Raw genomic sequence first — 27,735 nt, 5'->3', positions numbered from 1 at the left:
ATAAACGGCGATCGGGAACCGGAAGTGTCGATTGCGCACGGAGCGCGTAAGAAACCCTATCTCTTGGGCACACACTCGAGAAGGAACGGCGGCGGCGGCGGCGGCGGCTGTGGGAGCTACGGTGGCCGCGAGGGCCCAAAAGAGTTTGCAAAACGGATCCCCGGGAGCTGTCGGGTCCGTCTAACATGGCGGCGCACCTGAAGAAGAGAGTCTATGAAGAATTCTCCAAAGTGGTTGTCCAGGTAACCCGGCTGTGGGTGGGTGGGTGGGTGGGTGGGTGGGTGGGGGAGGGGCAGGGGAGGGGCGCCTGGGATTTATCACTGGGGTGGGGGAACATAATGCTGTCCTCTGGGTTGCCCAGGCAAACACACAGGTGGGGGTTGCACATTGCAAAAGTGCTGCTGCCCTTCTTGCAAGCCGTGGGGGAATCTCTGGGGGCTGTGGTTGCCAACTCCTGGAGGACAGATCAACCCCCGCCAGCCAGCTCAGTGGGTGAACTTGGGACTGTCTGACTGTGGTGGGCTTTTTGGGAGGCGTGACCGTGGTCGGGTACATTTTGCTTGTAACATATTGCCCCTATCTATGGCTGACACCTTCAAAGGCATTTTATTTTATTTATTTATTTTTATGTTATGTTATGTTATTTATTTTATTTTTATTTTAGCTTTAAAAAGGGCTTGGACAGATTTATGGAGGAGAAGTCGATCTGTGGCTACCAATCTTGATCCTCCTTGATAAGCATAAGCATTTTATTGTCATTGTGCACGCACAACGAAAATTACAGCAGCATCCCTCGATGCACACAATTGCAGACTCCTACCCCATCCTCGCTTTCCCCTTCCTCCACCCATCCCTGCACAGCCCCAAACACATCAACACGAAGCCTCAGAGTTTAGCATAGCCACAGCTCTAGAGTAGAAGCTGTCTCTAAGCCTCTTGGTCCTAGTTTTGATAGACCTGTATCGTCTGCTGGATGGTAACAGTTCAAAAGGAGAGTGTGCTGGATGAGACGGGCCTCTCAGAATATTTTGGGCTTTTTTTAGGCTTCAGGAATTATAGAGTTCTTCCAAGGAGGGGAGAGGGCAGCTGATAATCCTCTGTGCAGTGGTGATCACCCTTTGGAGTGCCTTCCTATCTGCCACTGTGCAACTGGAGAACCATACACAGATGCAGTAGGTTAAGATCTGAGATTGCAAATGCCTCAGCAGACCATGTGCTCAGGAGCAGCAGAGGCAGCAGCAGGCCATTGCTTTCACCTCCTGCACGTGAGCTCCCAGAGGCACCTGGTGGGCCACTGTGAGTAGCAGAGTGCTGGACTAGATGGACTCTGGTCTGACCCACAGGCTAGTTCTTATGTTCTTATTGTCAGATTTATTTATTTATTTATTTATTTATTTATTTATTTATTTATTTATTTATTTATTTTATTGGATTTTTATACCGCCCCATCCCCGGAGGGCTCTGGGCAGTGAACAACAGAGTAAACAGACAGATAGAGCACAAAATAGAATAAAATTACAAATAAATAATGGGCTCCAGAAGTCATAAAATCATTAAACCCCAATAAATACAACATTGCATACAACTTCCCAGCGCCCGACATTAAATTTTCAGTAAAAAAAACCCTCCCCAAAGAGGGGGCATGTGATGGTAAGATGTGTTTCTCCCTGGGGCACCTCTCGCATCTCTGTAACATGCCTCCGAAGGTGCCAGCCATAGATGCGGGTGAAACAGTAAGAGCTAACATTACCAGACCACGACCATTCCACCAAAAACCCCCACAATAGTCAGATGGTGGGAGCATCTCCTACAGCAGGTGGTGGGCAGTGAGCCACTGAAGGGGCCCGGGAAGATGGTTGGAAGCACCACTAAGTCAGAGCTCAGGCACACATGTACATTATCTCCTTCTATCCTCCTCCTCTGGTGGTTCTGTGGCATGATAACAGCTCCCTCCTAGCTGTGTGGCCGTGGTCTGGTAGTTTTTGCTCCTAACGTTTCCCACTTCTATGGCTGGCATCTTCAGAGGCATGTCACGGATGTGTTCTTCTCCATGGCCCCATTAAGTCTCCCAATTTCGTCTGCACATTTTGGAGGTCATTAATTCAAAGTGGTCGTGGTGGGTTTTCCGGGCTGTGTGGCCGTGGTCTGGTAGATCTTGTGCCTAACGTTTCGCCTGCATCTGTGGCTGACATCTTCAGAGGTGTATCACAGAGAGACATCTTATACATCTGGGATATCGCTGTCTTCAGGCTTCCATCTGAGACTAAAACAAACTGAATCAAAAGGACTGCTAACTAATAAAGATGCTGTAGTGCTCTTGCCTCTAGAAGGCTTCTTAAAGGGACAGGGTCTAACTAAAGTTCCCTCCCAAGGAATACTGTACAAAAACAGTTAAGCCCATTCTACCTAAACTGAGACCTAAACGAAGAAAACAGCGAGGGTGTCTCTAGGGGCATGACAGTGTCTGGGTGTATAAATATAACAGAAGAGCTCTACCCTTTACCACTGCTTACCATACCCTTTTGCCCAGTGGTGGGATCCAAAAATTTTAGTAACAGGTTTCCATGGTGGTGGGATTCAAACAGTGGCATAGCGCCAATGGGGCTGGGCGGGGCACGACGGGGGCATGGCCGGGCATTCCAGGGGCGGGGCATTAATAATTTCTCTTTTACTGTAAAAAACTCTTACTGTAAAAAAAGTTCCTAATTTCCAGCTGGTATCTTTCTATCCATAATTTAAACTCATTATAGCAAGTCCTATCGTCTACTGCCAACAGAAACAACTACTTCTCCTCTAATTGACTGCCTGTCAAATACTTAATACTTTCAAATACTTAATTGTGTTTCTAGAAATCAAAAGAAGGATACTTTCCTTAAACAAGGAACTTTACCCTATTTCTAAAACATGTTTTTAAAACAGCCCAACCGGGAGAATTATCCCGTTTTCTACCTTCGCTAACCAGCCACATAGGAAACAACAGGACTTTATGATTTTGGACCGAATGGAATTTCTAACGGAAAAGAAGACCCAATTAGTAACCCCCTCTCGGCACACACAAATAATTAGTAACCCACTCTCGGGAACTGGTGAGAACCTGCTGGATCCCGCCTCTGCTTTCGCCAACACAGCCTAATGCTTGCATTGCCTTTCAGCAACAGCATCATGAAGAAATCACGGCAAAGAAGCTCCGGCTGACCAAGCCCAGCAAGTCTGCCTCCCTCCACCTGGATCTGTGCAAGGCCACGTTGCCCGCTGATGCGCTGCAGTACCTGCTACAGTTTGCCCGGAAGCCGGTTGAGGCTGAAAGCGCGGAAGGCGTGGCCCGCATCTTGCTGGAGCATTTTTATAAGGTATGGAAAGATGGTAGTAGCCACATCCTGGTACAAGTGAACGAACTGCCCCAGATCCCCGGGTGGCGAAGGGTAAGGCCAGGAGAGAGGATAATGGCGTTGCTGCTCTCCCCTTGTGTGTTGCCCCAGGAGAACGACCCCTCCGTCAGGCTGAAGGTGGCCTCCTTGCTGGGCTTGCTCTCCAAGACTCCTGGGTTTTCTCCCGACTGCATCCTGGACGACGCCGTTAACACCCTTCAGAATGAGAGTAGGTGGCTGTTGTTTGTTTCCCGCCGAGTCTGGTGCGGGAGTGAAATCCTCCCGGTCTGTTCTTCTTTCCAACGAAATGCAAGGCTGGGAAGAGCTGTGGCTGAGCGGTGGGGCGCCTCTGCCTTGTGTGTATTTATTTTGATTTCATTTTGTTTTATTGGATTTATATCCCGCCCTATCCCTGCAGAAAGGAAAGGTTCAGTGGCTGAGCATTGCATGGCACACATCTGCTTGGGGATCTGGTCCTAGCCCACCCGAGGGGGGAGGGAGAGAGGGGAAGGGGAGGAGAGGGGAAGGGAAGGGAAGGAAGTCATCATGATGCGGCTGGCCTCCACTCGAGCCAGGGCCTTCACGGCTCTGGCGCCGGCCTGGTGGAACGCTCTCCCTCCAGCTGTCCGGGCCCTGTGGGCCCTTGGGGATTTCCGCAGGGCCTGTAAGACTGAGTTGTTCCGCCGGGCCTTTGGAGAGACTGGCTGCTGAGGGTGCCCTGCCCCCTCCTCTTTACCCCCATGGGCCCTAATACCATCAGGACCCATTTTAGCTGATGTTTTATCTGTACACCGCCCTGAGCCCTTCGGGATCATCCTCAAGGTGCTGGTGTTGACCTTTAAGGCCATTCGCGGCCTGGGACCATCGTATCTTCGAGACCGCATCACCCCATATGTCCCTGCGCGGCCTCTCAGATCGGCGGAGGCCAATCTACTGGTGGTCCCTGGCCCCTCGGTGATGCGGCTGGCCTCCACACGGGCCAGGACCTTCACGGCCTTGGCCCCGGCCTGGTGGAACGCTCTTCCTCCAGCTGTCCGGGCCCTGCGGGACCTTGGGGAGTTCCGCAGGGCCTGTAAGACGGAGCTGTTCCGCCGGGCCTTTGGAGGAACCAGCCGCTAATGGTGCCCCTTCCTTGGCCCCTAACATCTGGGCCGCTAATCACCTAATGAGACTCGCCATGCCTCCCTTTTCCGTGGGGGGGGGGGGGAAGGACTTTATATTATTGGAATGCTGGACGCCACCTTAAATTTAAATTTTGAGCTTTTATATTTGGAATAAGAACTGAACAATTTTATCGCTGCTTTTAAATGTTTATCTATTTTACAATGTATTTTATATGCTGTGCCCTTCGGGGATGGGGCGGTATAAAAGTCTAATAAATAAATAAATAGATAAATAAATAAATAAATAAATAAATAAATAATTGATTGATTGATTGATTGATTTCTCATTAGGAGGGTTTTGTAAGGGCGCGGGCGATGCTTTAAGATACGACTGTTGTTTTAATTATATTATATTATATTATTTATTTTATTTATTATTTCATTTTTATACCGCCCTCCCCCGAAGGGCTCAGGGCGGTGTACAACATCAACAAACCATAAAAACAATATACAAAGTTAAATTAAGACTTAAAATGCAGCATTCAATTATCAAAACTAATTCAGATTTAAAATAGATGGCATCCAGCTATTAAAACTCTTCTTAGAAAGAGGGACAGTGGGTCTCAGTGTTTCTCAGAATGTTTTGGGCACCCAAATGTATGTATGTTTTTAGCTGATGTTTTATCTGTACACCGCCCTGAGCCCTTCGGGGATAGGGCGGTATACTAAATTTAATAAATACCGTGTTTCCCCGAATATAAGACAGTGTCTTATATTAATTTTTGCTCCCAAAGATGTGCTATGTCTTATTTTCAGGGGATGTCTTATTTTTCTGTGTTCTGTTCGTCGGGCATACTTCCAAACAAAAACTTTGCTATGTCTTACTTTCGGGGGATGCCTTATATTTCGCACTTCAGCAAAACCTCTACTATGTCTTATTTTTAGGGGATGTCTTATATTCGGGGAAACAGGGTAATAATAATCATCATCATCTGGTTGTGGGCCCCCCCAGGAGGGGTGAGGGAAGGGGAAAGGTTAGGGGAAAGGGAGGGGGGGTCCCATATTCCCATGAAGGGGAGAGGGAGGGGAGGGGGGAAAGGATCCTTCTTCTTATCGAGGCCTTTCCGCCATGGTGGGGGAGGAAAGGGGCAATTGGCATTACCCTGGGCTTGTCAGAAAGGGCCACTAGAGGTAAGAACTGGCCCACCCCTTCCTGCCGTTCCTCTCACGGTCTGCCTGCATTCCCAGAATCAGCCTTGCCGTCAGGTGTTCATCTGACCTCTGCTTAAAAACCTCCAAAAAAGGAGAACCCAACTCCTGAGGAAGCCCGTTCCGCCGAGGAACTATCTTAATGGTCAGGAAGTTCTTCCTATTGTTTTTTTTTGAGCCGTTAAGTGCCGACCCCGTCGTCGGGTCTCAGGACTGGAGACAATAAGCGGACTCATGATGTTGAATCAGAAGTCTTTATCGATCCCAGCAAGTACCTGGCTTTGGCAAAGCCAGTTTGACTGGACTATAGAAACACAGTTGCCTTTGCCCCCCTGGAATTCCCGCCAGAAATCCCCCCTCCCGGATTCTCATAGAATGTGAGAAAGATACACTCGAAAGAGGAATGTTTGGGAGTGGAGCATCTCAAGGCCAGCGCAGCAATAGTCCCCAGCCACATGCTGCTCTCCCCTACTGAGAAGGCATCAGGCTTGCTTCTAGTTAACTACAGTTGCAAGCATCAAAAGGATATTACAGTGCTGGCGAACCTTTGGCACTCCAGATGTTATGGACTACAATTCCCATCAGCCCCTGCCAATTGGCCATGCTGGCAGGGGCTGATGGGAATTGTAGTCCATAACATCTGCAGTGCCAAAGGTTCACCACCACGGGAATAGTAAGAGTACAGAGCAAAGCAAAGCAAAGCATTTTATTGTCATTGTGCACGCACAACGAAATTTACAGCAGCATTCCTCGATGCACACAATTTCAGACTCATACCCCATCCTCGCTTTCCCCTTCCTCCACCCATCCCTACACAGCCCCAAACACATCAACACGAAGCCGCGGAGTTCAGCATCGCCACAGCTCTAGAGTAGAAGCTGTCTCTAAGCCTCTTTGTCCTAGTTTTGATAGACCTGTATCGTCTGCCCGATGGTAACAGTTCAAAAAGAGAGTGTGCTGGATGAGACGGGTCTCTCAGAATATTTTGGGCTTTCTTTAGGCTTCGGGAATTAGAGAGTTCTTCCAAGGAGGGGAGAGGGCAGCCAATAATCCTCTGTGCAGTAGTGATCACCCTTCGGAGCGCCTTCCTATCTGCCACTGTGCAACTGGAGAACCATACACAGATGCAGCAGGTTAAGACACTCTTAACATATCAGAGAGGGAAGGGCAGCGTTCCCCACTCACACAGGTGTGAATCTTCGCTCCTGTCCAACCCCTTTGATGGAGACGTCCAGAGGTGGTTTGCCGTTGCCTGCCTCTGCATCACTGGTATTTCTTGGAAGTTGGCCATCCAAATACTAACCAGGGCGGACCCCGCTTAGCTTCTGAGATCTGACGAGATCAGGCCAGCCTGTGTCTCTTTCCGGGTCAGAGATTACTAGAGGATGAGGTTGCCTCTCTTCCGGTCTTCTGTTCCCTGTTCTTCTCTCTCCCTCCCGACTGTCTTTTTTTTTTTGTCTTTGTGACTGTCAACGGTGACCACGTTTCCCCTTTTCAGAGTCCCACCAAGTCCTGGCTCAGCTGCTGGATACTCTGCTGTTGATCGGGACGAAGCTCCAGGAGAGTCTGGTGGTGCGGTCGCGCCTGGTTGACGTTGCCTGCAAGGTAAGCTGGGCTGCTAGTCTGCAGAGGCATGTCGGGGGGGGGGAAATGGCACCCGGAGACAGCTCCTTCTCCGGGGTCCCCCTACCCCCGTGTCCCACCCCTGTGTCCCACCTGGACTTGGGGGCAGTGCTTAGGAGCGCGGCCCCGGCCTCCATACAGGCTGGCTTTTGCCCAAAAGCCAGCCTGCACGGAGGCCAGGGGGACAGGGCTCCTGAGCCAGCCTACAGGGAGGTGGTGGGGGTGGGTCGATGGTGTGCACAATAAGCAAACAACAACATAAGAACATAAGAACAAGCCAGCTGGATCAGACCAGAGTCCATCTAGTCCAGCTCTCTGCTACTCGAACTGGCCCACCAGGTGCCTTTGGGAGCTCACCTGCAGGATGGGAAAGCAATGGCCTTCTGCGGCTGTTTAGAAGCAATTGCAAAGGCATTTGCAATCTCATAGAAGCAATCGCAAAGGCATTTGCAATCTCAAAGGAATAGAAGCAATTGCAAAGGCATTTGCAATCTCAGATCAAAGAGGATCAATATTTGTTAGAATATTTGGCATCTCTTATGTAAGTAATTGCAGTCTCTGGAACCAGCAGAGTAATTGGAGTCTCTGGAACCAGCAGAGAGGAGTAACAGTGGAGAAGAAGACTGGGCCAGGAAGAGCAGAGTGAGCTCTGGTGTTCATTTTTGAGGACTTTTCTCAAAGCCACAGCTTTTAAAATAGTGCATTTTAACAGGGGTTATTTTTCTCCTTGTAAGGCTCCTGAGAGCTGAGACTGCTGAAGCTGCTGAAAGGTGGGGCTTAACAGGGGTTAACTGAGTTCATCTCTTGTTCCTCTTTGTCCTGGGCTGCTGAGAGGTGGGGCTTTAGTTCAGTCTCTGGAACCAGCAGAGAGGAGTAACAGTGGAGAAGAAGACTGGGCCAGGAAGAGCAGAGTGAGCTCTGGTGTTCATTTTTGAGGACTTTTCTCAAAGCCACAGCTTTTTAAAACAACAACACAGCACAGCATACAATCATGCAGCAAAAGGATAAGGAGCAAAAGGTAGAGAAAAAGGGAGGCGAGCTAAGGAAAAGCTATACCATAATATGCAGCATTGAAGGTCACCCTCAATCAGCCAGTTAACTGCTCAGCTGCCCTGCATTAACACACAGTAACCAAATGGTGCAACTATCTTGCTCCTGCAATTACTTACATAAGAGGTGCCAAATATTCTAACAAATATTCTGAGTGTTCATCCTTGGCTCTCTGAAGATGAGAAGTTTCAAAAGGATACAGTTTCCTGGATGACATTCCCCCAAGACGGTGTCTGTTTGAAATCTGAGCCACTCTGATAAGGAGGATCGATAACCTGCTATTTTTAATGGATTTTCGTATTTGCCGTTCAGCATCTGACCGATTCCTCCCACGGAGTGCGGATCAAATGCCTCCTGCTGCTCGGCTGCCTCGGGACCGTGGAAAAAGGCGCCTCAAAAGAAGGAGAAGCCCAGCCTGCCAAAGATGTCCAGAAGATCATAGGAGATCACTTCAGCGACCAGGATCCTCGAGTCAGGACCGCTGCCATCAAAGCAATGGTAGGTGTGAATAGCGTCTTGCGGTGGCGGGGAAGGGAGGGATTTTTGGGACGGGGGGGAGGGAGGAAGTGTATTGATTTTTTCCCTTTGTTTATTTTTAGCTCCAGCTGCACGAAAGGGGGTTGAAGCTGCAACAGGCGATTTATAGCCAGGTGAGTTATTAATGCAGTGAGTTATTAATGCAGCCCGGTCTTTTGCATTGGCCTTTGACAGTGACTCTAGGTCTGGGTGCCTTTCACTTAACCCTTCCCCCACCCCCCCGGACTGGTATTCTCCAATCCTAAAAATCAATCCTAAAAGCTCAAAACATTCTAAACCAGTGGTGGTGAACCTTTGGCACTCCAGATGTTATGGACTACAGTTCCCATCAGCCCTTGCCAGCATGACCAATTGGCCATGCTGGCAGGGGCTGATGGGAATTGTAGTCCATAACATCTGGAGTGCCAAAGGTTCACCACCACAGTTCTAAACTCTTAAACATCCACCCCAACCACCCCCAAAGAAGGAGAAGTGTACAGGGCCCGTTAAGGGCTCCCCTCCCCATCCCAATGTGGGGGGGGGGGGGCGGTATGACACCTGGGGGAGAGGTCGGTCTTTGCCAAGCGCAAATCTAGCTGGAAATGTACAAGTTGCTACTACGAGTTACTACTACTATGAGTTACTACTACAAATAGTTACTATTTGAGAGACATGTGGCTAATGTCTGGCTGGAAACTTCGTTACAGGCCTGTAAACTCTTGACAGATGATTATGAACAGGTCCGGAGTGCTGCGGTGCAGCTTACTTGGGTCCTCAGTCAGCTTTATCCGGAAAGGTATGGAATATAAATTATTCAGAAAGGTATGGAATATATTCAGAAAGGTATGCTGCCACAGGAGGTGGTGATGGCCACTAACCTGGATAGCTTTAAAAAGGGCTTGGACAGATATATGGAGGAGAAGTCGATCTATGGCTACCAATCTTGATCCTCCTTGATCTCAGATTTCAAATGCCTTAGCAGGCCAGGTGCTCGGGAGCAGCAGCAGGCCATTGCTTTGACCTAACCTGAGCTCCCATCCTGCGCCACTGCAAGTAGCAGAGAGCCGGATCAGATGGACCCTGCCCCATCCCAAGTCACTGCCTGCTGCTCCTGTTCTTATGTATGGAATATAAATTAGACTCAAAACGAGGTGCGCCAGTGAGGGATGAGCGTCATATTCTTTGCTGTGCCTGTGTTTTGGAGATCTGTTCTGAGAAGAATTTGAATTTATATCCCCCCTTTCTCTCCCGTAAGGAGACTCAAAGGGACTTACAGTCTCCTTTCCCTTCCTCCCCCCACCCCCCCACAACAGACACCCTGTGAGGTGGGTGGGGCTGAGAGAGCTCCGAAGAACTGTGACTAGCCCAAGGTCACCCAGCTGGCATGTGTTGGGAGTGCACAAGCTAGTCTGGTTCCCCAGATAAGCTTCCGCAGCTCAACTGGCGGAGCGGGGAATCAAACCCGGTTCTCCAGATTAGAGTGCACCTGCTCTTAACCGCTACACCACGCTGGTGACCAGCAGCCACGCTGTGATTCCCTTGTTTCCTTTGATCACAGAGTTCTTTGAAAATTAAACCTACCATGCTGCTTTAGATCAAATTGGACTTTTAACTAATCAGAGTCAGTCTTGTCTACCCAGCCGGTCAACAGCTGCCCAGGGTCTCCAGCAGAGGTCTTTCACAACACCTTCCCGGTCCTTTTAACTAGAGATGCCGGGTATTGAACCTGTGACCTTCCACATGTCAAGCAGATGCTGTATCACTGAGCCAAGACCTCTCTCTACATGGCTTTCCAGGGTCTTAGACGGGGGGTCTTCCACATCACCTCCTACCTGATCCTTTTCACAGGAGATATCAGGGATCAAACCTGGATCCTTCTGTACGCCAAGCACGTGCTCTCTCGCTGATCCATGAAGATTCATCCGTTTCCCATTAGCTGGTTCCACTATATGTCTATTTTGCTATCTGTCTGTCCAGCAGAATGTCTCATGTTCTCTGTGTTCCCATCTCCTCCTCCCAAGCATCGTCCCGATCCCCTCATCCAATGAAGAAATCCGCCTGGTGGATGATGCATTCGGGAAGATTTGCCACATGGTCAGCGACGGCTCGTGGGTGGTGAGAGTGCAGGCCGCTAAACTGTTGGTAAGTTCTGTTTTTCCAAGTTGGGAGTGGGGGGAACAATATGACAACAGTTGGGGCCATAGCATTATTATTATTATTATTATTATTTATTAGGTTTATAGACCGCCCTCCCCCGGAGGGCTCAGGGCGGTGATGCAAGAGCCAATGTGCAAGAGCCAGTGTGGTGTAGTGGTTAAGAGCAGGTGCACTCTAATCTGGAGAACCCGGTTTGATTATCTGCTCTGCCACTTGAGCTGTGGAGGCTTATCTGGGGAACCAGATTAGCTTGTGCACTCCAACACACGCCAGCTGGGTGACCTTGGGCTAGTCACAGTTCTTCAGAGCTCTCTCAGCCCCACCCACCTCACAGGTTGTTTATTGGGGTGGGGGGAAGGGAAAGGAGATTATAAATCCCTTTGAATCTCCTTACAGGAGAGAAAGGGGGGGGGTTGTAAATCCTACTCTTCTTCTACATCTTCAAGAAGATTCAGAGTGTCCTCCCCCCCTCCCCCCTGCTTTTATCTCTGAGAGGCTCCTGCATATTGCTTGGCAGAATTCTCCCTCTCAAAGTTGGAAGAGAAGCTGTTAGATCTCTGCAAGACGGGAGCCTTATGGGGCCCGTTCCAGCCACGCGGCTTGTCTGTGCCGTTACACTGATTTCCTTTTAGTCTCCAAATATTTTTAAAAGCTTGTGGTATTTATGAATATATGTTTAAAAGCGCTGGTGTCGTTCTACCTGTTTGATAAGTCCGCTTCCTGCTTCAAGGGGATTCAATATAAAGTTTGCTGTTAGTTTGTTTTTCAAAACACGTACTCTTGTCTTTTTTTTCTTTGTTTGCTCGCTTCTCAAGTCTCCTTGGCTGATCCTTTTTTTTCACTGTTAGCTGAGCCCCAGGTTACTTCTCTTTCAAGCTTCCTTTGTTTTTCTCTGCTTTCCCCTGAAACCCATTCTTTTTCTGTCCACGGCCCCTTTCTGGATATCTGTACCTCAGCTGTTTAAACTGTTGACTTTTTTAGATTGTCTGTTGTTTGCTGGCAGGATTCTGCCAGGCTATTTACAGCGTCTTATTGTTTAGGCCCTTTAACTAATTGTAACAGAAAGTTCCCTTGAGCTGATTTATGGCAACTCTTTTAAGTTTTTCAAAGCAAGAGACAAAGGGGATTTGCCATTACCTGCCTCTGGGCACTGGTGTAATGCCCGTTGGGCAAGGTGGGCAGCTGCCCAGGGCATCACCTTGCGGGGGGCATCAAAATGCTGGGTTCGTTTTTGGGTATTTTTAGTGGTTTTCCATTTTTGGCCTGCAGGGGGCGCAGTTTTTAGGCTAGCAGCACCAAAATTTCAGCGTATCATCAGGTGACTGTCCTTAGGCTACCCCCCAAGTTTGGTGAGGTTTGGTTCAGGGAGTCCAAAGTTATGGACTCCCAAAGGGGGTGCCCCTATCCCCCATTGTTTCCAATGGGAGCTAATAGGAGATGGGGGCTACAGTTTTGAGGGTCCATAACTTTGGCCCCCCTGAACCAAACTGCACCAAACCTGGGGGGCATCATTAGGGCAGTCTCCTGATGATACTCTGAAATTTTAGTGCTGATATGTCTAAAAATGCACCCCCTGCACGCACCAATGTCCTGATGCAAAAGAAATTTGGTAGTGGTGGAGTGACCGACCGGGGGGGGGGGGGGGGGGTCCAACTCAGGTTTTGCCCAAGGCTACAGTTTGCCTCGTTACGCCCCTGCCTCTAGGTAGCAGCCGTGGACTTCCTTGGTGGCCTCCCTTCCAAGTATTCTGGGGGCCACCCTGCTTAGCTTCTGAGATCTGGCAAGATTTGGGCTAACCTGAGCCAGCCAGGTCAGGGCGATTAATATACCGGCGAGATTAGGCTAGCCAGCGTGGTGTAGTGGTGAAGAGCAGGTGCACTCTAATCTGGAGAACTGGGTTTGATTCCCCACTCTGCCACTTGAGCTGTGGAGGCTTATCTGGGGAACCAGATTAGCCTGTGCACTCCAATACATGCCAGCTGGGTGACCTTGGGCTGGTCACAGTACTTCAGAGCTCTCTCAGGTGTCTGTTGTGGAGGGGGGGAAGGGAAAGGAGATTGTCAGCCACTTTGTGTCTCCTTACAGGAGAGAAAGGGGGGATATAAATCCTAAACTCCTCCTCTTCCTCCCCTTCTTGTCCTTGTTCTTCTTGTTCCTCTTCTTCTCTGAGCCATCCAGGTCACGACACTTAATATACCTGCAATGTATTCTAAATGGGCTTGTTTCTAACTTTGTTCTCATCTTCCTGCCTTTCCTCCAGGGATCCATGCAGCAAGTCAGTTCTCACTTCTTAGATCAGACCCTGGACAAGAAGCTGATGTCTGACCTCAGGGTATGAAAATATGTGGGTTTTTCCCCCCCTTCTGGGATGGGGAGGGGGCAATCCCAATCCTGGCAGGCAAAAACCTGCCCAGCAAGTTTCTTTTAAAGCTCCCCCCCCCCCCCCCCCGCCCTTGGGTGTTGGCCTTATTGGAAGCCAGTGAAACTTGAAGCAGCAGCTATGTTTAAGGCTTCGTAGTCTAGTTATTTACTCCGCCTCCTCCTTTCCTGGGAAGAAGGCCTTTGCTTATCTGATGTGCTCCTTTGCCATTATAGCATTGGGACTCGTAGGTGTGCAAACTTTGTGTTTTATAACACAGTTGTATTTTGTAAGCTGCCTGGAGCAGGTTCTTTGGAGAAGCGTCATGCAGATTTTCTACAAAGATCTCTTTTTTTAATTGGAAATTCTGATTAGCCATGTACAATAAAAATACATTTAAAACATAATCCCCCATATTTAAAATCACAACTCAGGACTGCTAGTGAATGTAACCAAATGCTGCCCTGAATATAACTGTTTTCAGCTGCCTCCTGAAAATCGAGATGAGGGGGGGCAGGGTCAGATGCACTTTCCTGTGGTTGTCCCACAATCATGGGGCTGTCGCTAAAAAGGCCCTGTCTTGTGGGCCCACCGGACAAGCTTTGATCGATGGAACAGTCAGAAGGGCTTCTGATAGTTTCAGATAGGCAGCTGTGTTGGTTTGCAGTAGCAGAGCAAGATTCGATGATCTTAAATCAGTGGTGGCGAACCTATGGCATGGGTGCCAGAGGTGGCACTCAAAGCCCTCTCTGTGGGCATGCACAAACAGAGTGCCCCCCCCCCCCCCACATCTAGGCTGGCCTGGGCTGCTGGGCTCGATTATTAGCATTATACCTAAGACCTAGTTTTGGGGAAGCAGTGTAGGTAACCCTGTTAAGCTCTGTTAAACCCAACTGATTTTCATGCAAAGAACTAAAGCATGATCCTTTACCTGGGAGTAAGCTCGGATGCTGGCAATGGGGCTTGCTTCTGAGTAAACCCTCCTAGGGTCATGATTCACCCGTTGGAAGAGTTGCACAGTTGCTTCAAAGCAAAGCCACCGACTACCACCAAGCTTACTCCCGAGTAACGCATGCCTCGGAGCCAACCGTTTTTTCTAAACTAAAACCTAAGTATTCAGGTTAAATTGCCGTATTGGCACTTTGCGATAAATAAGCGGGTTTGGGGTTGCAGTTTGGGCACTCGGTCTCGAAAAGCTTCGCCCTCACTGCCTTAGATGTTCTTTCCAACTCTACGTTTCTTGTATTTTCAAACTGTGATTGCGTGCACCCTGTTACGTCTGCAGAGGAAGCGCACAGCCCACGAGCGAGCCAAGGAGCTTTACAGCTCAGGGGAGTTCTCAAGCGGCAGGAAATGGGGGGACGACGCACCCAAAGAGGAAGTGGACACCGGGGCAGTGAACTTAATAGAGTCGGGCGCGTGCGGAGCCTTCGTCCACGGCCTGGAAGACGAGATGTACGGTACGTGGAGGCTGGCCAGCCGACACACTTTAACGCCTTCTTTTTGTATAGCTTCTTCTGTGGATCCAAGCTGACCCTCTGCTTTTTATCTCCCTGCGAGCACGTCAGTTTTAAAGCCTAGCAGATTCGTGATTTACCCAGACTTCCTGAGGAAAGGGCACATTTGCAAAGGAGAAAGTTGGCCTCCTTCAGTGTCTGTTTCATTCCCTTTGTTATATTTATTTATTATGTATTTATTATTTAAATTAATATTCTGCTCTCCCACAGGGGCTCAGAGCAGCTTGCGACAAGTCCAAACATCATAAAATTACATAAATAGAGATAACAAATCTATTTTTTAAATACTAAAATACAGAATAGAAGAAGAAGAAGAGTTTGGATTTATATCCCCCCTTTCTCTCCTGCAGGAGACTCAAAGGGGCTTACAATCTCCTTGCCCTTCCCCCCTCACAACAAACACCCTGTGAGGTGGGTGGGGCTGAGAGAGCTCCGAGAAGCTGTGATTAGCCCAAGGTCACCCAGCTGGCGTGTGTGGGAGTGCCCAGGCTAATCTGAATTCCCCAGATAAGCCTCCACAGCTCAGGCGGCAGAGCGGGGAATCAAACCCGGTTCCTCCAGATTAGATACACGAGCTCTTAACCTCCTACGCCATAGCTGAACAACAACTACTAACTGACTAACAGATGACCAGTAGACTGTAACTCCTGCTCCTAACCACTTGAAGAACTTGGGCTGAAATGCAAAGGTGGCCGTCCAAACAAATTGCAGGATTAGTCTCAACTGAATGGCTGGCGGAAAAGCATGGTTTTGCAGGCCCTGCGGAATTCTGATAGCTCCTGCAAGGGCCTAACCGTAGGTGGCAATGCATTCCACCAAGTTGGAGCCAGGGTAGTAAATGCCCTGACTCTGGTCGAGGCCAAACACACCTCAGAGGGGCCAGGGACCACCCTAGAGTCAAAATGGCTTTGAAAAATAGGCACAAATGTCTGTAGCATCTCAGCTGTCCCCTTTAAAAATTTCCCTTCCTGGGTACCAGATTACAAGCCACAACTAGATAATTGTTTCAGAGGGTGATTTTGTTGATGTGCAGTAGAAGAGCAAGATTCATAGAGACCAGGAACCTTAAATCTCCAGTGGCCGATAACCCCTCCTGGCCTCTTTCATGGAATCATAGAGTTGGAAGAGACCCCCCAAGGGCCATCAAATCCAACCCCCTGCAATGCAGGAACACACAAACAAAGCACTCCTGTCAGATGGCCATCCAGCCTCTCTTTAACAACCTCCAAAGAAGGAGACTCCACCACACTCTGGAGTGTGGTGGAGTCCCCTTCTTTGGAGGTTGTTAAAGAGAGGCTGGATGGCCATCTGACAGGAGTGCTTTGAATGTTTGTTCACTTAAAAACTCTTGGGGTGCCTGGGAAAGGTATCACAGGCACCATGGCAACCATGAACATCATTTTGGGGACCCCGGGTTAGAAAATAGCCTGAAAATAAACACAAACAGGTGTGCGGCGTGAAACTGATAACCCAGGAAATAGCGCAGCACACCGGCTGGCTGGTAGTGAAAACGTCAACAATTATAGTCAAATAAATAATCTACTATAGTCTCAAAACTCAGATGTATCTTATTCACATAAGTTCTTAAACTGTTAGTACAATTTTACCTTAACGAGTTCCGCAGGGCCTGTAAAACAGAGTTGTTCTGCCGGGCCTTTGGAGGATCCAGCCGCTGAAATGGTGCCCCCCCCAGTCGGCTCTTATACCTGGGCCTATCATCTAATGTGACTCGCCGCCCCCCCCCCCCTTCCCCGGGGAGAATTTTAAAAGTGGGGTTGGCGGACGCCTCTTTTCCTGTTACCGCTGTTTTAATGGTTTTAATAATTTATTTAAATTTAGCTATATTTATATTTTGTGTTGTACACCGCCCAGAGCCCTTCGGGGATGGGGCGGTCTAAAAGTTTAAGCAAATAAATAAATAAATAAATAAATAAATAAATAAATAAATAAATAAATAAATAAATAAATAGCTAGCTAGCTAGCTAGCTAGCTAGCAGTGTGCTGAAATGCATCACAAATCCTAAACATAAAGAGGTATGGCTCATAAGAAGCTACATTCCTTATTCAGTGCTATATATCTAAAACAGCAGAAAGCAAACCGCAAAAGTCCGTAACAGAAAATAGCCTGAGCCAGCTATCCTTCGGGCCCAAGAGCCTGACAAAATTTGATCCTCCCCCTGCCCCCCCCCCGGCAACTTTATTTCTCTTGTCGAGTTTAGCCTTTCTGTCCTGCTTTCAGAGGTCCGGATCGCAGCGGTGGAAGCCCTCTGCATGCTGGCCCAGTCCTCGCCCTCTTTTGCGGAGAAGTGTCTCGACTTCCTGGTCGACATGTTCAACGACGAGATCGAAGAGGTGCGGCTGCAGTCGATTCACACCATGAGGAAGATTTCCAACAACATCACTCTCCGGGAGGACCAGCTGGACACCGTGTTGGGGGTCCTGGAGGCAAGCTTGAACACTTGTCCCTGGTCATTTTTGGGCCGAGAATTCTCAATGTGGGCTTTGAGGGCTTCCCTACCTGGCCTGTGGCTCTTGTCTCTCCCACCCTTTCCTTCCAGGTTTGATTTGCCACGGGCCTATATTGTGCCTCCTCCAGCATTGCTTTTTACATTTCTAGGTTGCTTTAAGTGTAGGCTGCAGTTGTTCCCAAATCGAGCAAAGCACAGTTAGTGGTTGGAAGTCACTTTGCAAACCGTGGTTTGAAGGTTGCTTTAACCATAGTTAGCAGCCATTTCCAAACCAAACTAAATACACACACACACCCAAAAGAAGCGCAGCAGCCATGATTTTTGCTGTTCCAGGAATGTTTCTTGGGTTTCTACATAAGAACATAAGAACATAAGAACATAAGAACAAGCCAGCTGGATCAGACCAGAGTCCATCTAGACCAGCTCTCTGCTACTCGCAGTGGCCCACCAGGTGCCTTTGGGAGCTCACATGCAGGATGTGAAAGCAATGACCTTCTGCTGCTGCTGCTCCTGAGCACCTGGTCTGCTAAGGCATTTGCAATCTCAGATCAAGGAGGATCAAGATTGGTAGCCATAGATCGACTTCTCCTCCATAAATCTGTCCAAGCCCCTTTTAAAGCTATCCAGGTGAGTGGCCATCACCACCTCCTGTGGCAGCATATTCCAAACACCAATCACACGTTGCGTGAAGAAGTGTTTCCTTTTATTAGTCCTAATTCTCCCCCCCAGCATTTTCAATGGATGCCCCCTGGTTCTAGTATTGTGAGAAAGAGAGAAAAAAGTCACTTTGCAAACCGTGGTTTGAAGGTTGCTTTAACCATAGTTAACCGCCATTTCCAAACCAAACTAAACACACACACACACACCCGAAAGAAGCACAGCAGCCATGATTTTTGCGGTTCCAGGAATGTTTCTTGGGCTTCTACATCTCCTCCCCACTTGGGAAGATGATCTGAAGCAAGCGGCTTTTTTCTTCCATGTGGTATTGACCCCTTTCTTTCTTCATGCGAATCGGTTCTCCGCTTCGTTCTGTTGCTTGCGCGGCCCGAGAACACCCCAGCACGATTCTGTCACCCACCGTTGTGAGAGGAGCTTGTCTTCCCCGACGCAAACGTTTCTTTTTCTTGCCTCTCGCCTCAGGATTCTTCCCGAGATATTCGGGAGGCTCTCCACGAGCTGCTGTGCTGCACCAACGTCTCGACAAAAGAAGGAATCCACCTCGCCCTGGTGGAGCTCCTGAAAAACCTCACAAAGTATCCCACCGACCGGGATTCCATCTGGAAGTAAGGGTTGTTTTATTCTTCAATTTGTACCCCGCCCATCCCCGAAGGGCTCAGGGCGGGAAACAACATACCCGTATATACTCGCACATAAGTCGACCCGCATATAAGTCGAGGTACCCAATTTTACCTCAAAAAACTGGGAAATTTTATTGACTTGCGTATAAGTCGAGTGTGGGAAAGGTCCATCAGGAGGCAGGGTGCTGAGCCAGCAAAGGAGCCACAGATGGAGGAAAGGAGTTCCCCAGAAGCCTTTGGGAGGCTTTTTAAGGAGGGGCGAGGCTAGAGCATTGCCCTTTTAAGAAAACCATAGAGACAGGCTGCCCCAAGCGGCAGCTTCCCTGAAGCCAAGCTTTAGACTTAGAGCCTGCAAGAAAGAAAGCATGACTTAGTGAGGGGGACGAGGCTTCGCGACTCGCAAGTAAGCGCTGCGGCTCCGCACGCGGGGGGGGGGACCCACTTATAAGTCGAGAGGGGCATTTTTCAGCCTAAAAAAAGGGCTGAAAAACTCGGCTTGTATGCGAGTATATACGGCAAGACGACGATATACGTTAAACAAGAAAAATACCAATAAATTACCCAAGAACTGTAAGATACAAAACAGAATTATAGATGGTGACTTAAGTACAACATATCTCACGTTAGTCAGTAACAATAACAGCAGCACTATATCAACATGTTGGATTTTTTTTACTGTTTGTAATATTTGTACTGCTATTTTAACGGTTTTATTGATCGTATATTTTTGTGTCGAGACCCGCCCTGAGCCCTGCAGGGATAGGGCGGGATATAAATTTAATGAAATAAATAAATCGCAGCCACTGATCCCTGCTGGGCCAGTCCGAACTCTTTTGTTGTTGACTTGTTAGGAGCAAGAATCCTTCTGGCAGGTTTCAGAGCCTCATGGTCTTACTTTGGAGCAGCAGTGGCGTAGGAGGTTAAGAGCTCATGTATCTAATCTGGAGGAACCGGGTTTGATTCCCAGCTCTGCCGCCTGAGCTGTGGAGGCTTATCTGGGGAATTCAGATTAGCCTGTGCACTCCCACACTCACCAGCTGGGTGACCTTGGGCTAGTCACAGCTTCTTGGAGCTCTCTCAGCCCCACCTACCTCCCAGGGTGTTTGTTGTGAGGGGGGAAGGGCAAGGAGATTGTAAGCCCCTTTGAGTCTCCTGCAGGAGAGAAAGTGGGGATTTAAATCCAAACTACTACTCCTCCTTCTCCTCTTCTTCCTCTTCTTCTTCTTCTTCTTTGTCTTTGCAGGTGCTTAAAGTTCCTGGGGGGCAGGCACCCCACACTGGTGCTCCCGCTTGTTCCTGAACTGTTGGGCACCCACCCTTTCTTTGATACCCCGGAACCTGATATGGATGACCCAGCTTGTATCTTTTTTCTGTTTTTTAGGTTACCTGCATTCTTTCTGAAAAGAGAGTAATATTATGGACCTGGGATTGTCACACAGGGCTGCTTTCAGGCCTTTCACTTGCAGGCTGGATATGTTTATTCTGGAGAAGAGAAAGTGAAGGGGTGACATAATGGCCACGTTTAATGTTTGAAGGGATGTCACGTTGAAGATGTTTTCTGCTGCTCCAGAGACTCGGACAAGGAGTAATGGGCAGTGGCGTAGCGCCAACAGGGCGCGGGGGCGTGACACCCTGGGCAGAGCAGTGGCGGAGGCGTGGCGGGGGCATTCCGGGGTGGGGTGGGGGGCAGACGGCGCCGTGGCAGGGCACGTGTGTGTCCCAGGTGCAGTTTCCACTTGCTCCGCCCTTGGTAATGGGTTTAAGGTATAGGAAAAGAGGAAGAACCTCCTAGGGTGATTCCGCACACGAGTAAAATAGGTTCGACCCAGTTCCCTGAGAAGGGTACTGACCTAGGTCGAAGCCATTATTGTTCCCCACTGCAACCAGCTTGATCCCAGCTCGGAGGGCGGAATCATCCTGTGCCTCTTCGCCGCTCCGTTCCGATTGGCTACTGTTCTACGGCCATGTTCCGTCTATTCCCACACACGTTATAAAAAAAACTGCCACAGAAATGGAGGGACGAAGGTGGCGTTTTTTGATTGACCAGCTGTACGCATGCCTGAAACCCTCAGCTGTGATTGGCTGAATGGGGGACTCCTGGCACCAGAGATTCCGCACTTTACTGGAATCGAGCTGAGTTCGAGCGTGGTTCCTTGAAAAAGGAGTAGTTCCCAACTGGAGTCGGAAATTTGACCGTTACACGGGGCGAAGCTGGTACAAAACCACGTCGATCCCAGTGGTTGTGCGGAGCACTTAGGTCGAATGCAGCTTGAACTTAGGTCGATAACGCAGGTGCGGAATCAACCTTAGACATTAGGAAGAACCTCCTGACTGTCAGGGCTGTTTGACAGTGGAATGAACTACCTCAGAGTGTGGTGGAGTCTCCTTCTTTGGAGGTTTTTAAAACAGGCTGGATGGCTTTGATTGTGTCTTTCTGCATGGCAGGAGGTTGGACTGGATGGTCCTTGGGGTCTCTTCCAACTTCCTTGTGGTCTCTTCATGTTTCTGTGAAATATGGTTTGTAACCCATTTCACCTACTCACTGGAACACATCCTCTCCGGAGGGATATTTTCAAGGCCTTGTTAGTTGGTCAGGAGGGATCGTAATGTTCCTGAACTTTCTGCTCAGATATTGCAGTCTTGGTTCTCATTTTCAACGCTGCCAAGTCGTGCCCGACTATGCCGGCCCTCTTCTCGGACCACACCTTCCGGCACTACGCTTACCTTCGGGACAGTCTCTCTCACCTTGTACCTCCCTTGAGAGTAAGTTCCATGTTTTCCAAAAGTTATCACTCAGTTACACAAGAAATGCATTTAGCCATACTTCAGACCTCACCTAGGCCCCTTCCGCACACGCAGAATGATGCGTTTTCAAACCACTTTCACAACTGTTTGCAAGTGGATTTTGCCATTCCGCACAGCTTCAAAGAGCATTGAAAGCAGTTTGAAAGTGCATTATTCTGCATGTGCGGAAGGAGCCCTAGAGTACTACCCTGATTCCCCGAATATAAGACATCCCCTGAAAATAAGACGTAGTAGAGGTTTTGCTGAAGTGCAAAATAGAAGGCATCCCCCAAAAGTAAGACGTATCAAAGTTTTTGTTTGGAAGCATGCCCGACGAATGGAACACAGAAAAATAAGACATCCCCTGAAAATAAGACATAGCGCATCTTTGGGTGCAAATATTAATATAAGACACTGTCTTATTTTCGGGGAAACACGGTATGTTCAGTTCTGGGCACCGCAATTTAAGAAGGATATTGACAAGTTGGAAGGGGTCCAGAGTAAAGCAACCAAAATGGTCAAAGGTCTGGAGTCCATGCCCTTCAAAGAGAGGCTTAGGAAGCTGGGAATGTTTAGTCTGGAGAAGCGAAGGTTAAGGGGAGACATAATAGCTGTGTTTACATATTTGAAAGGATGCCATGCCGAAGAGGGAGCAAGCTTGTTTTCGGCTGCTTTGGAGATGGGGGATTGGAGTAAAGGATCAAGGTGCAGGAAAAGAGATTCCACCTAAACATTAGGACAGTGATTCCCAACCAGGGTTCCGTGGTACCCTGGGGTGCCATGAGCATGTCCCGGGGGTACCATGACAATGCTACCACCCTCACCCCCCACCGGAATCAAATGGATTTTGAAGGGGGGGTTGGAAGCCTCATGGGCTCCCTTTAAACAACACTGAAAAACAGCATTGTTTTATTTCCCTAAATTTGGCGTGGATTGGGGGGGGGGGGTAGACTTAAAGGGAGCTCTCCCTTTAAATCCTCCCAATCCCTGCCGAATTTCGGCAGTCAAACAACGCAGCTGTCAACGCTGCTTTCCCCTCCCCCTGCTTGCCACTCCCCCCACCTACAGGCCAAAAATGGAAAAAACCCTAAAAAAGTCAAACAAACCTCAAGGGTACCCTGAGATATGAAGAGCGAGCTCAAGGGTACCACGACGTCGAAAAGGTTGGGAAACACTGCATTGGGAAGTACTTTCTGTCAGGGTCTCTCTCGGGAGCTCTCTCAGCCCCACCCACCTCGCAGGGTGTTTGTTGTGGGGGAGGGGAAGGGAAAGGAGATTGTCAGCCCCTTTGAGCCTCCTTCCGGGAGCTGATATATTCAAACTCTTCTTCTTCTTCCTCCTCTCGATCTCTCTGCTCAGTTGCCTGGGAAGAAACTGCTGTCCTCGCCCCGTTTGGCCACTTCTGCCCTCCAGGAAGATCCTTCGCAGGAATTCCTGCAGCAGAGTCTGGAGAGAGTTTTCAGCCTCCAGCATTTGGACCCTCAAGGCACGCAGGAGCTGTTGGAGTTAACCATTCGGTGAGGCCTCTGGAAACAGGCTTCCCTTTCCTTCCCTGCCTCGAAGCGTCTCCCTGCAGCCCTTCTCCGAGACCTTAACGCTCTTTGCGGAACGTACCAGCCTGACTTCTGCTTTCACCGTTTCCCAAACAAGGCTAACTTCTAGGAGACCTCTGCCAGCCAGCCTGGGCAGTGGCGTACCAGATCTAAATGGCGCCAGGAGTCTAAAAACCCTCCGGGCACCCTCCCCCGCGGAGCCCTGCTTACTCGCGAGTAAGCGCGCAGCACTCGCTATTTACTTTCCTCGCACGCTCTTAGAGGCTCGGCTTCAGGGAAGCTGCTGCTCGGGGCAGCCTGTCTCGATGATTTCTTAAAAGGGCAATGCTCCAAAGATTGCTTAGGGATAGGGAACCTGCGGCTCTTCTGCCCTTGCACTGTGGCTCCACGAGCCTAGCCACCGGCCTCATCCTTGCCCGCCCTGAAGGCAGCAGGGCAGGCACATCCATGTGCTTCTCAGAATGAGCGGAGTAAAAGGTTAAAAAAACCCTTTATATATAGTGTTATCTTTATTTTAAATGTCAAAAATTATTTGCGGCTCCAAGTGTTTTCTTTTCCCGTGGAAAACGGGTCCAAATGGCTCTTTGAGTGTTAAAGGTTCCCTACCCCTGGCTTAAGCAATGTTTGGAGCATTGCCCTTTTAAGAAATCATTGAGACAGGCTGCCTGAGCTGCAGCTTCCCTGAAGCCAAGCCTCAGAACCTGCGGGGGAGGGGCACGATGGCTGGCCGGCCAGCCGGCCGGTCAGTGACTGGCAGCGGTGGGTGGGTGGGTGGGTGGAGGGGGGGCAGGAGCCTGCTCGACGCCCCACAGGCGTGCATCCGGCGACATGGGTGGCCCCATGTCTCCATAGGCAGTACGCCTCTGAGCCTGGGAGAACAGGTTTGTGATGCTGTATGCCTTTTATTCAGCAAACTCTACTTTTCAGAAGCTCAGAGCTAATGGCCACAAGCTGAGACTCCCACAAAGCTGAATTCTGCGCACGGTGTTGCAGTTTGCCCTTTTGTTGTGCCACTGCGGGGTGGTGTGGTCAAAGCTTGGTATGAATCTCAGGATGGGAAAGTCTCTCCCCCACCTCATCTCTCCCTGGTTAATTGCTTCAGCCTCTTGTTCAGTGCTGGGTAAAGTCAGGAGCTGGTAGCTCCGGAAGATAGCTTGAGTAGACTTTCTCAGTAACAAACAGGTTTCTTTTCTCCTCTCCCTTGCTTTGTTCAAGGGACCTTCAGAGGTTTGGAGAACTCCAGTCCGAACTGGCCGGGATGGCGGACTTCTCTGCGGCTTACCTCCGGTGTCAGCTCCTGCTCATCAAGGTGAGCTTTCCTCCGAATGAATGGCTGGGCTCGGGCGACCCCATTTGTCGGTGCACGTCTCAGAGCACGCATGTCCCAGGAAGTGCTAGTCTTGCCCTGTCCTTCGGTGCGGAGCATGAATAGTGTGGAAACAGTTAAGCCGGACTGTGGTTTTTAAAAGGAGGGGCCCTTGTGTGTTTGTTGAGTGAGAAATTGCCAACTTATGCATCTTAAAAACAACACAAGAAGAGGGAGGCTCACAATCGTTTTAGAAGAAGAAGAGGAGGAGGAGGAGGAAGAGTAGCAGTAAAAGTAGTAGTAGTTTGGATGTATATCCCAACTTTCTATCTTGTAAGGAGACTCAAGATGGCTTACAAGCTCCTTTCCCTTCCTCTCCCCACAACAGACACCTTGTGAGGAAGGTGGGGCTCAGAGAGTTCTGAGAGAACTGTGACTCGCCCAAGGTTACCCAGCAAGAATGTAAGAGTGCGGAATGTAGGAGTGCGGAAACACATCTGGTTCACCAGATAAGCCTCTGCCACTCAGGTGGAGGAGTGGGGAATCCGACCCGGTTCTCCAGGTTAGGATCCACCTGCTCTTAACCACCACACCACACTGCGTGAGTAAAGTGCTGTCAAGTTTTAGCTAGTTCTTTGTGACTTACATCGACCCGGGCAAGAATGTTTCGAGGCAAGTGAGAAGCCGAGGTGGGTTTGCCGTTGCATTCCTCTGCCGAACCTTTCTTGGTGGTCTTATTTCTGACTACCAATTTGTTCATTTTATTTATTTATTAACTTTATAAACCGCCCTACCCCTAGGGCAGTGGTGGCGAACCTTTGGCACTCCAGATGTTATGGACTACATTTCCCATCAGCCCTTGCCAGTATGGCCAATTGGCCATGTTGGCAGGGGGTGATGGAAATTGTAGTCCATAACATCTGGAGTGCCAAAGGTTCGCCACCACTGCCCTAGGGGCTCAATCGTGCTTAACTTCTGAGCGCTAACGAGATTAGCCCATTTCGTGTGGCTTTGCTCTCCAAAGATATTATTGGAGAAGTGGAATTAGGATTTGGAACACTGCGTAGGAGCTGGCAGTTGCTAGCTTTGGAAAAAAATCAAAATCAAATTCCCTTTCATTCCTTTCCCTGCATGCTAAAAATTGGGCACAGGATCTAACTATGCTTCATTTAGGGCAGGGGTCCCCATGGGGCCCACCAAAACCTTTCCTGGCACCCATCAAGTGCCTTTAGAAAGTGAATGGGGCAGGTGGAGCTTTTGCCCAGTGAGGTTTTTGATTGGCCTTTGGATATCTGTTGCGGAGTGTGATGTAGTAGTTAAGAGCGGCGGCGGACTCTCACCTGGGAAGCCCGGTTTGATTCCCCACTCCTCCCCACGAGTGGCCCACTCTTATCTGGTGAACTGGATTTGTTTCCCCACTCCTCCGCGTGGAGCCTGCTGGATGACCGTGGGCCAGTCTCAGTTCTCTCAGAACTCTCTCAGCCCCACCCACTTCACGACGTTCCTGTTGTGGGGAGAGGAAGGGAAAGGAATTTGCCAGGAACTTTGAGTCTCCTTCCAGGCGAGAAAGGTGGGGTATAAATCCAAATCCTTCTCCTCCTCCTTCTGCCTAATACGCATTCATTGTGTGGTTGGTTGGGCCTCCTGTGGTAGCCATTTTGTGTTTGTACCACCCCCCCGCCCCCGGTGTCAGAATTCCACAAGTGCCTGCAGGTTCAAATAGATTGGGCTTCTCTGAGCTAAAGAGTCCTAAAACATCCTTTCTCGCAATACTAGAACCAGGGGGCATCCATTGAAAATGCTGGGGGGAAGAATTAGGACTAATAAAAGGAAGCACTTCTTCACGCAACGTGTGATTGGTGTTTGGAATATGCTGCCACAGGAGGTGGTGATGGCCACTAACCTGGAGAGCTTTAAAAGGGGCTTGGACAGATTTATGGAGGAGAAGTCGATCTATGGCTGCCAATCTTGATCCTCTTTGATCTGAGATTGCAAATGCCTTAACAGTCCAGGTGCTCGGGAGCAACAGCAGCAGCAGAAGGCCATTGCTTTTACCTCCTGCATGTGAGCTCCCAAAGGCACCTGGTGGGCCACTGCGAGTAGCAGAGAGCTGGACTAGATGGACTCTGGTCTGATCCAGCAGGCTTGTTCTTATGTTCTTATCCTTGCAAGTGGTCCATGTAAAGCTCCGTGGGACTTGCCCCGAAGGGACCGCTATGGAAGGCCAAAGGCCCACCTTTTGTGTGAACCTGAGGGCTTAGCGGGCGGACTCCTTTCTGTTTTACCTGAACAAGCTGCATGGGTGTCGGGGTGTCTCTTGCAGGCGCTGCAGGAGAAGCTGTGGAACGTGGCCGCCCCGCTGTACCTCAAGCAGAACGCTCTGGCATCTGCCGCAGCAAAACAGGTAAGACAATGAAGGGGCATGGAGCCAAGTGTGACACTAGCCTGGAATATTGTGTGCAGTTCTGGTCACCTCTGTTCAGGAAGGAGATTGACAAGCTGGAACGGGTCCAGAAGAGGGAAATCAGAATGGTCAAAGGTCTGGAATCCACACCCTACGAGGAGAGACTTAGGGAGCTGGGGATGTTTAGTCTGGAGAAGCGAAGGTTAAGGGGGGACATGATAGCTATAATTAAATATTTGAATGGATGTCATGTCAAAGAGGGAGCAAGCTTGTTTTCTGCTGCTCCAGAGACTAGGACCAGGAGTCTTGGGTTCATGGTGAAGGAAAAGAGATTCCACCTAAACATTAGGAAGAACTTCCTGGTTGTAAGGGCTGTTCGACTGTGGAATGCACTACCACAGCAGTGGCGTAGGAGGTTAAGAGCTTGTGTATCTAATCTGGAGGAACCGGGTTTGATTCCCCGCTCTGCCGCCTGAGCTGTGGAGGCTTATCTGGGGAATTCAGATTAGCCTGTGCACTCCCACACACGCCAGCTGGGTGACCTTGGGCTAGTCACAGCTTCTTGGAGCTCTCTCAGCCCCACCCACCTCACAGGGTGTTTGTTGTGAGAGGGGAGCGAAAGGAGATTGTAAGTCCCTTTGAGTCTCCTGCAGGAGAGAAAGGGGGGATATGAATCCAAACTCTTCTTCTTCTACCTCAGAGTGTGGTGGAGTTTCCTTCTTTGGAGGTGTTTAAAGAGAGGCTGGTTGGCCATCTGTCAGGAGTGCTTTGATTGTGTGTTCCTGCATTGTAGAGGGTTGGATTTGATGGCCCTTGGGGGTCTCTTCCAACTCTATGATTCTAGCCCAATCCGACAGCCATAATAACATTCCGCTGGTTATCTAGATCATGGAAGAGACGTACAAAATGGAGTTCATGTACAGCGGTGTCGAACACGCCCAGGTGGTCATCATTCACCAAATGAGACTGCAGGCGAAAGCGTTGCAGCTGATTGTGACAGCCCGGACTTCAAGAGGGTAA

The 27,735-nt window shown here is 49.4% G+C and overlaps 1 protein-coding gene across 1 annotated transcript; it reads left to right on the top strand.

Annotated features, from left to right (window-relative positions):
• Nucleotides 1–45: 45 nt before the first annotated feature.
• Nucleotides 46–27,735, top strand: LOC125432024 (integrator complex subunit 4). The gene is made up of 18 exons (XM_048495334.1): nt 46–242; nt 3,153–3,350; nt 3,480–3,597; nt 7,179–7,285; nt 8,666–8,851; nt 8,953–9,003; nt 9,577–9,665; nt 10,891–11,011; nt 13,287–13,358; nt 14,671–14,845; nt 17,142–17,347; nt 18,511–18,653; nt 19,912–20,027; nt 21,298–21,431; nt 22,812–22,969; nt 24,221–24,314; nt 26,635–26,715; nt 27,601–27,735. Exons 1-18 carry the CDS (start codon nt 186–188, stop codon nt 27,733–27,735), a joined length of 2,241 nt encoding a protein of 746 aa, XP_048351291.1. The 5' UTR covers nt 46–185.

The sequence above is a fragment of the Sphaerodactylus townsendi genome, linkage group LG04 (assembly GCF_021028975.2).
Source record: "Sphaerodactylus townsendi isolate TG3544 linkage group LG04, MPM_Stown_v2.3, whole genome shotgun sequence".
NCBI lineage: Eukaryota > Metazoa > Chordata > Lepidosauria > Squamata > Sphaerodactylidae > Sphaerodactylus > Sphaerodactylus townsendi.
This window is presented reverse-complemented; position numbering and strand designations above follow the sequence as displayed.

What these genes read in the sequence shown, in the direction of transcription:
- LOC125432024 (XM_048495334.1), top strand. Translation starts at nt 186, where the DNA reads ATGGCGGCGCACCTGAAGAAGAGAGTCTATGAAGAATTCTCCAAAGTG. An exon ending in AACAGGCGATTTATAGCCAG is followed by an intron (nt 9,004 to 9,576) that starts GTGAGTTATTAA and finishes ACTTCGTTACAG; the next exon opens with GCCTGTAAACTCTTGACAGA. An exon ending in CCTGGAAGACGAGATGTACG is followed by an intron (nt 14,846 to 17,141) that starts GTACGTGGAGGC and finishes TCCTGCTTTCAG; the next exon opens with AGGTCCGGATCGCAGCGGTG.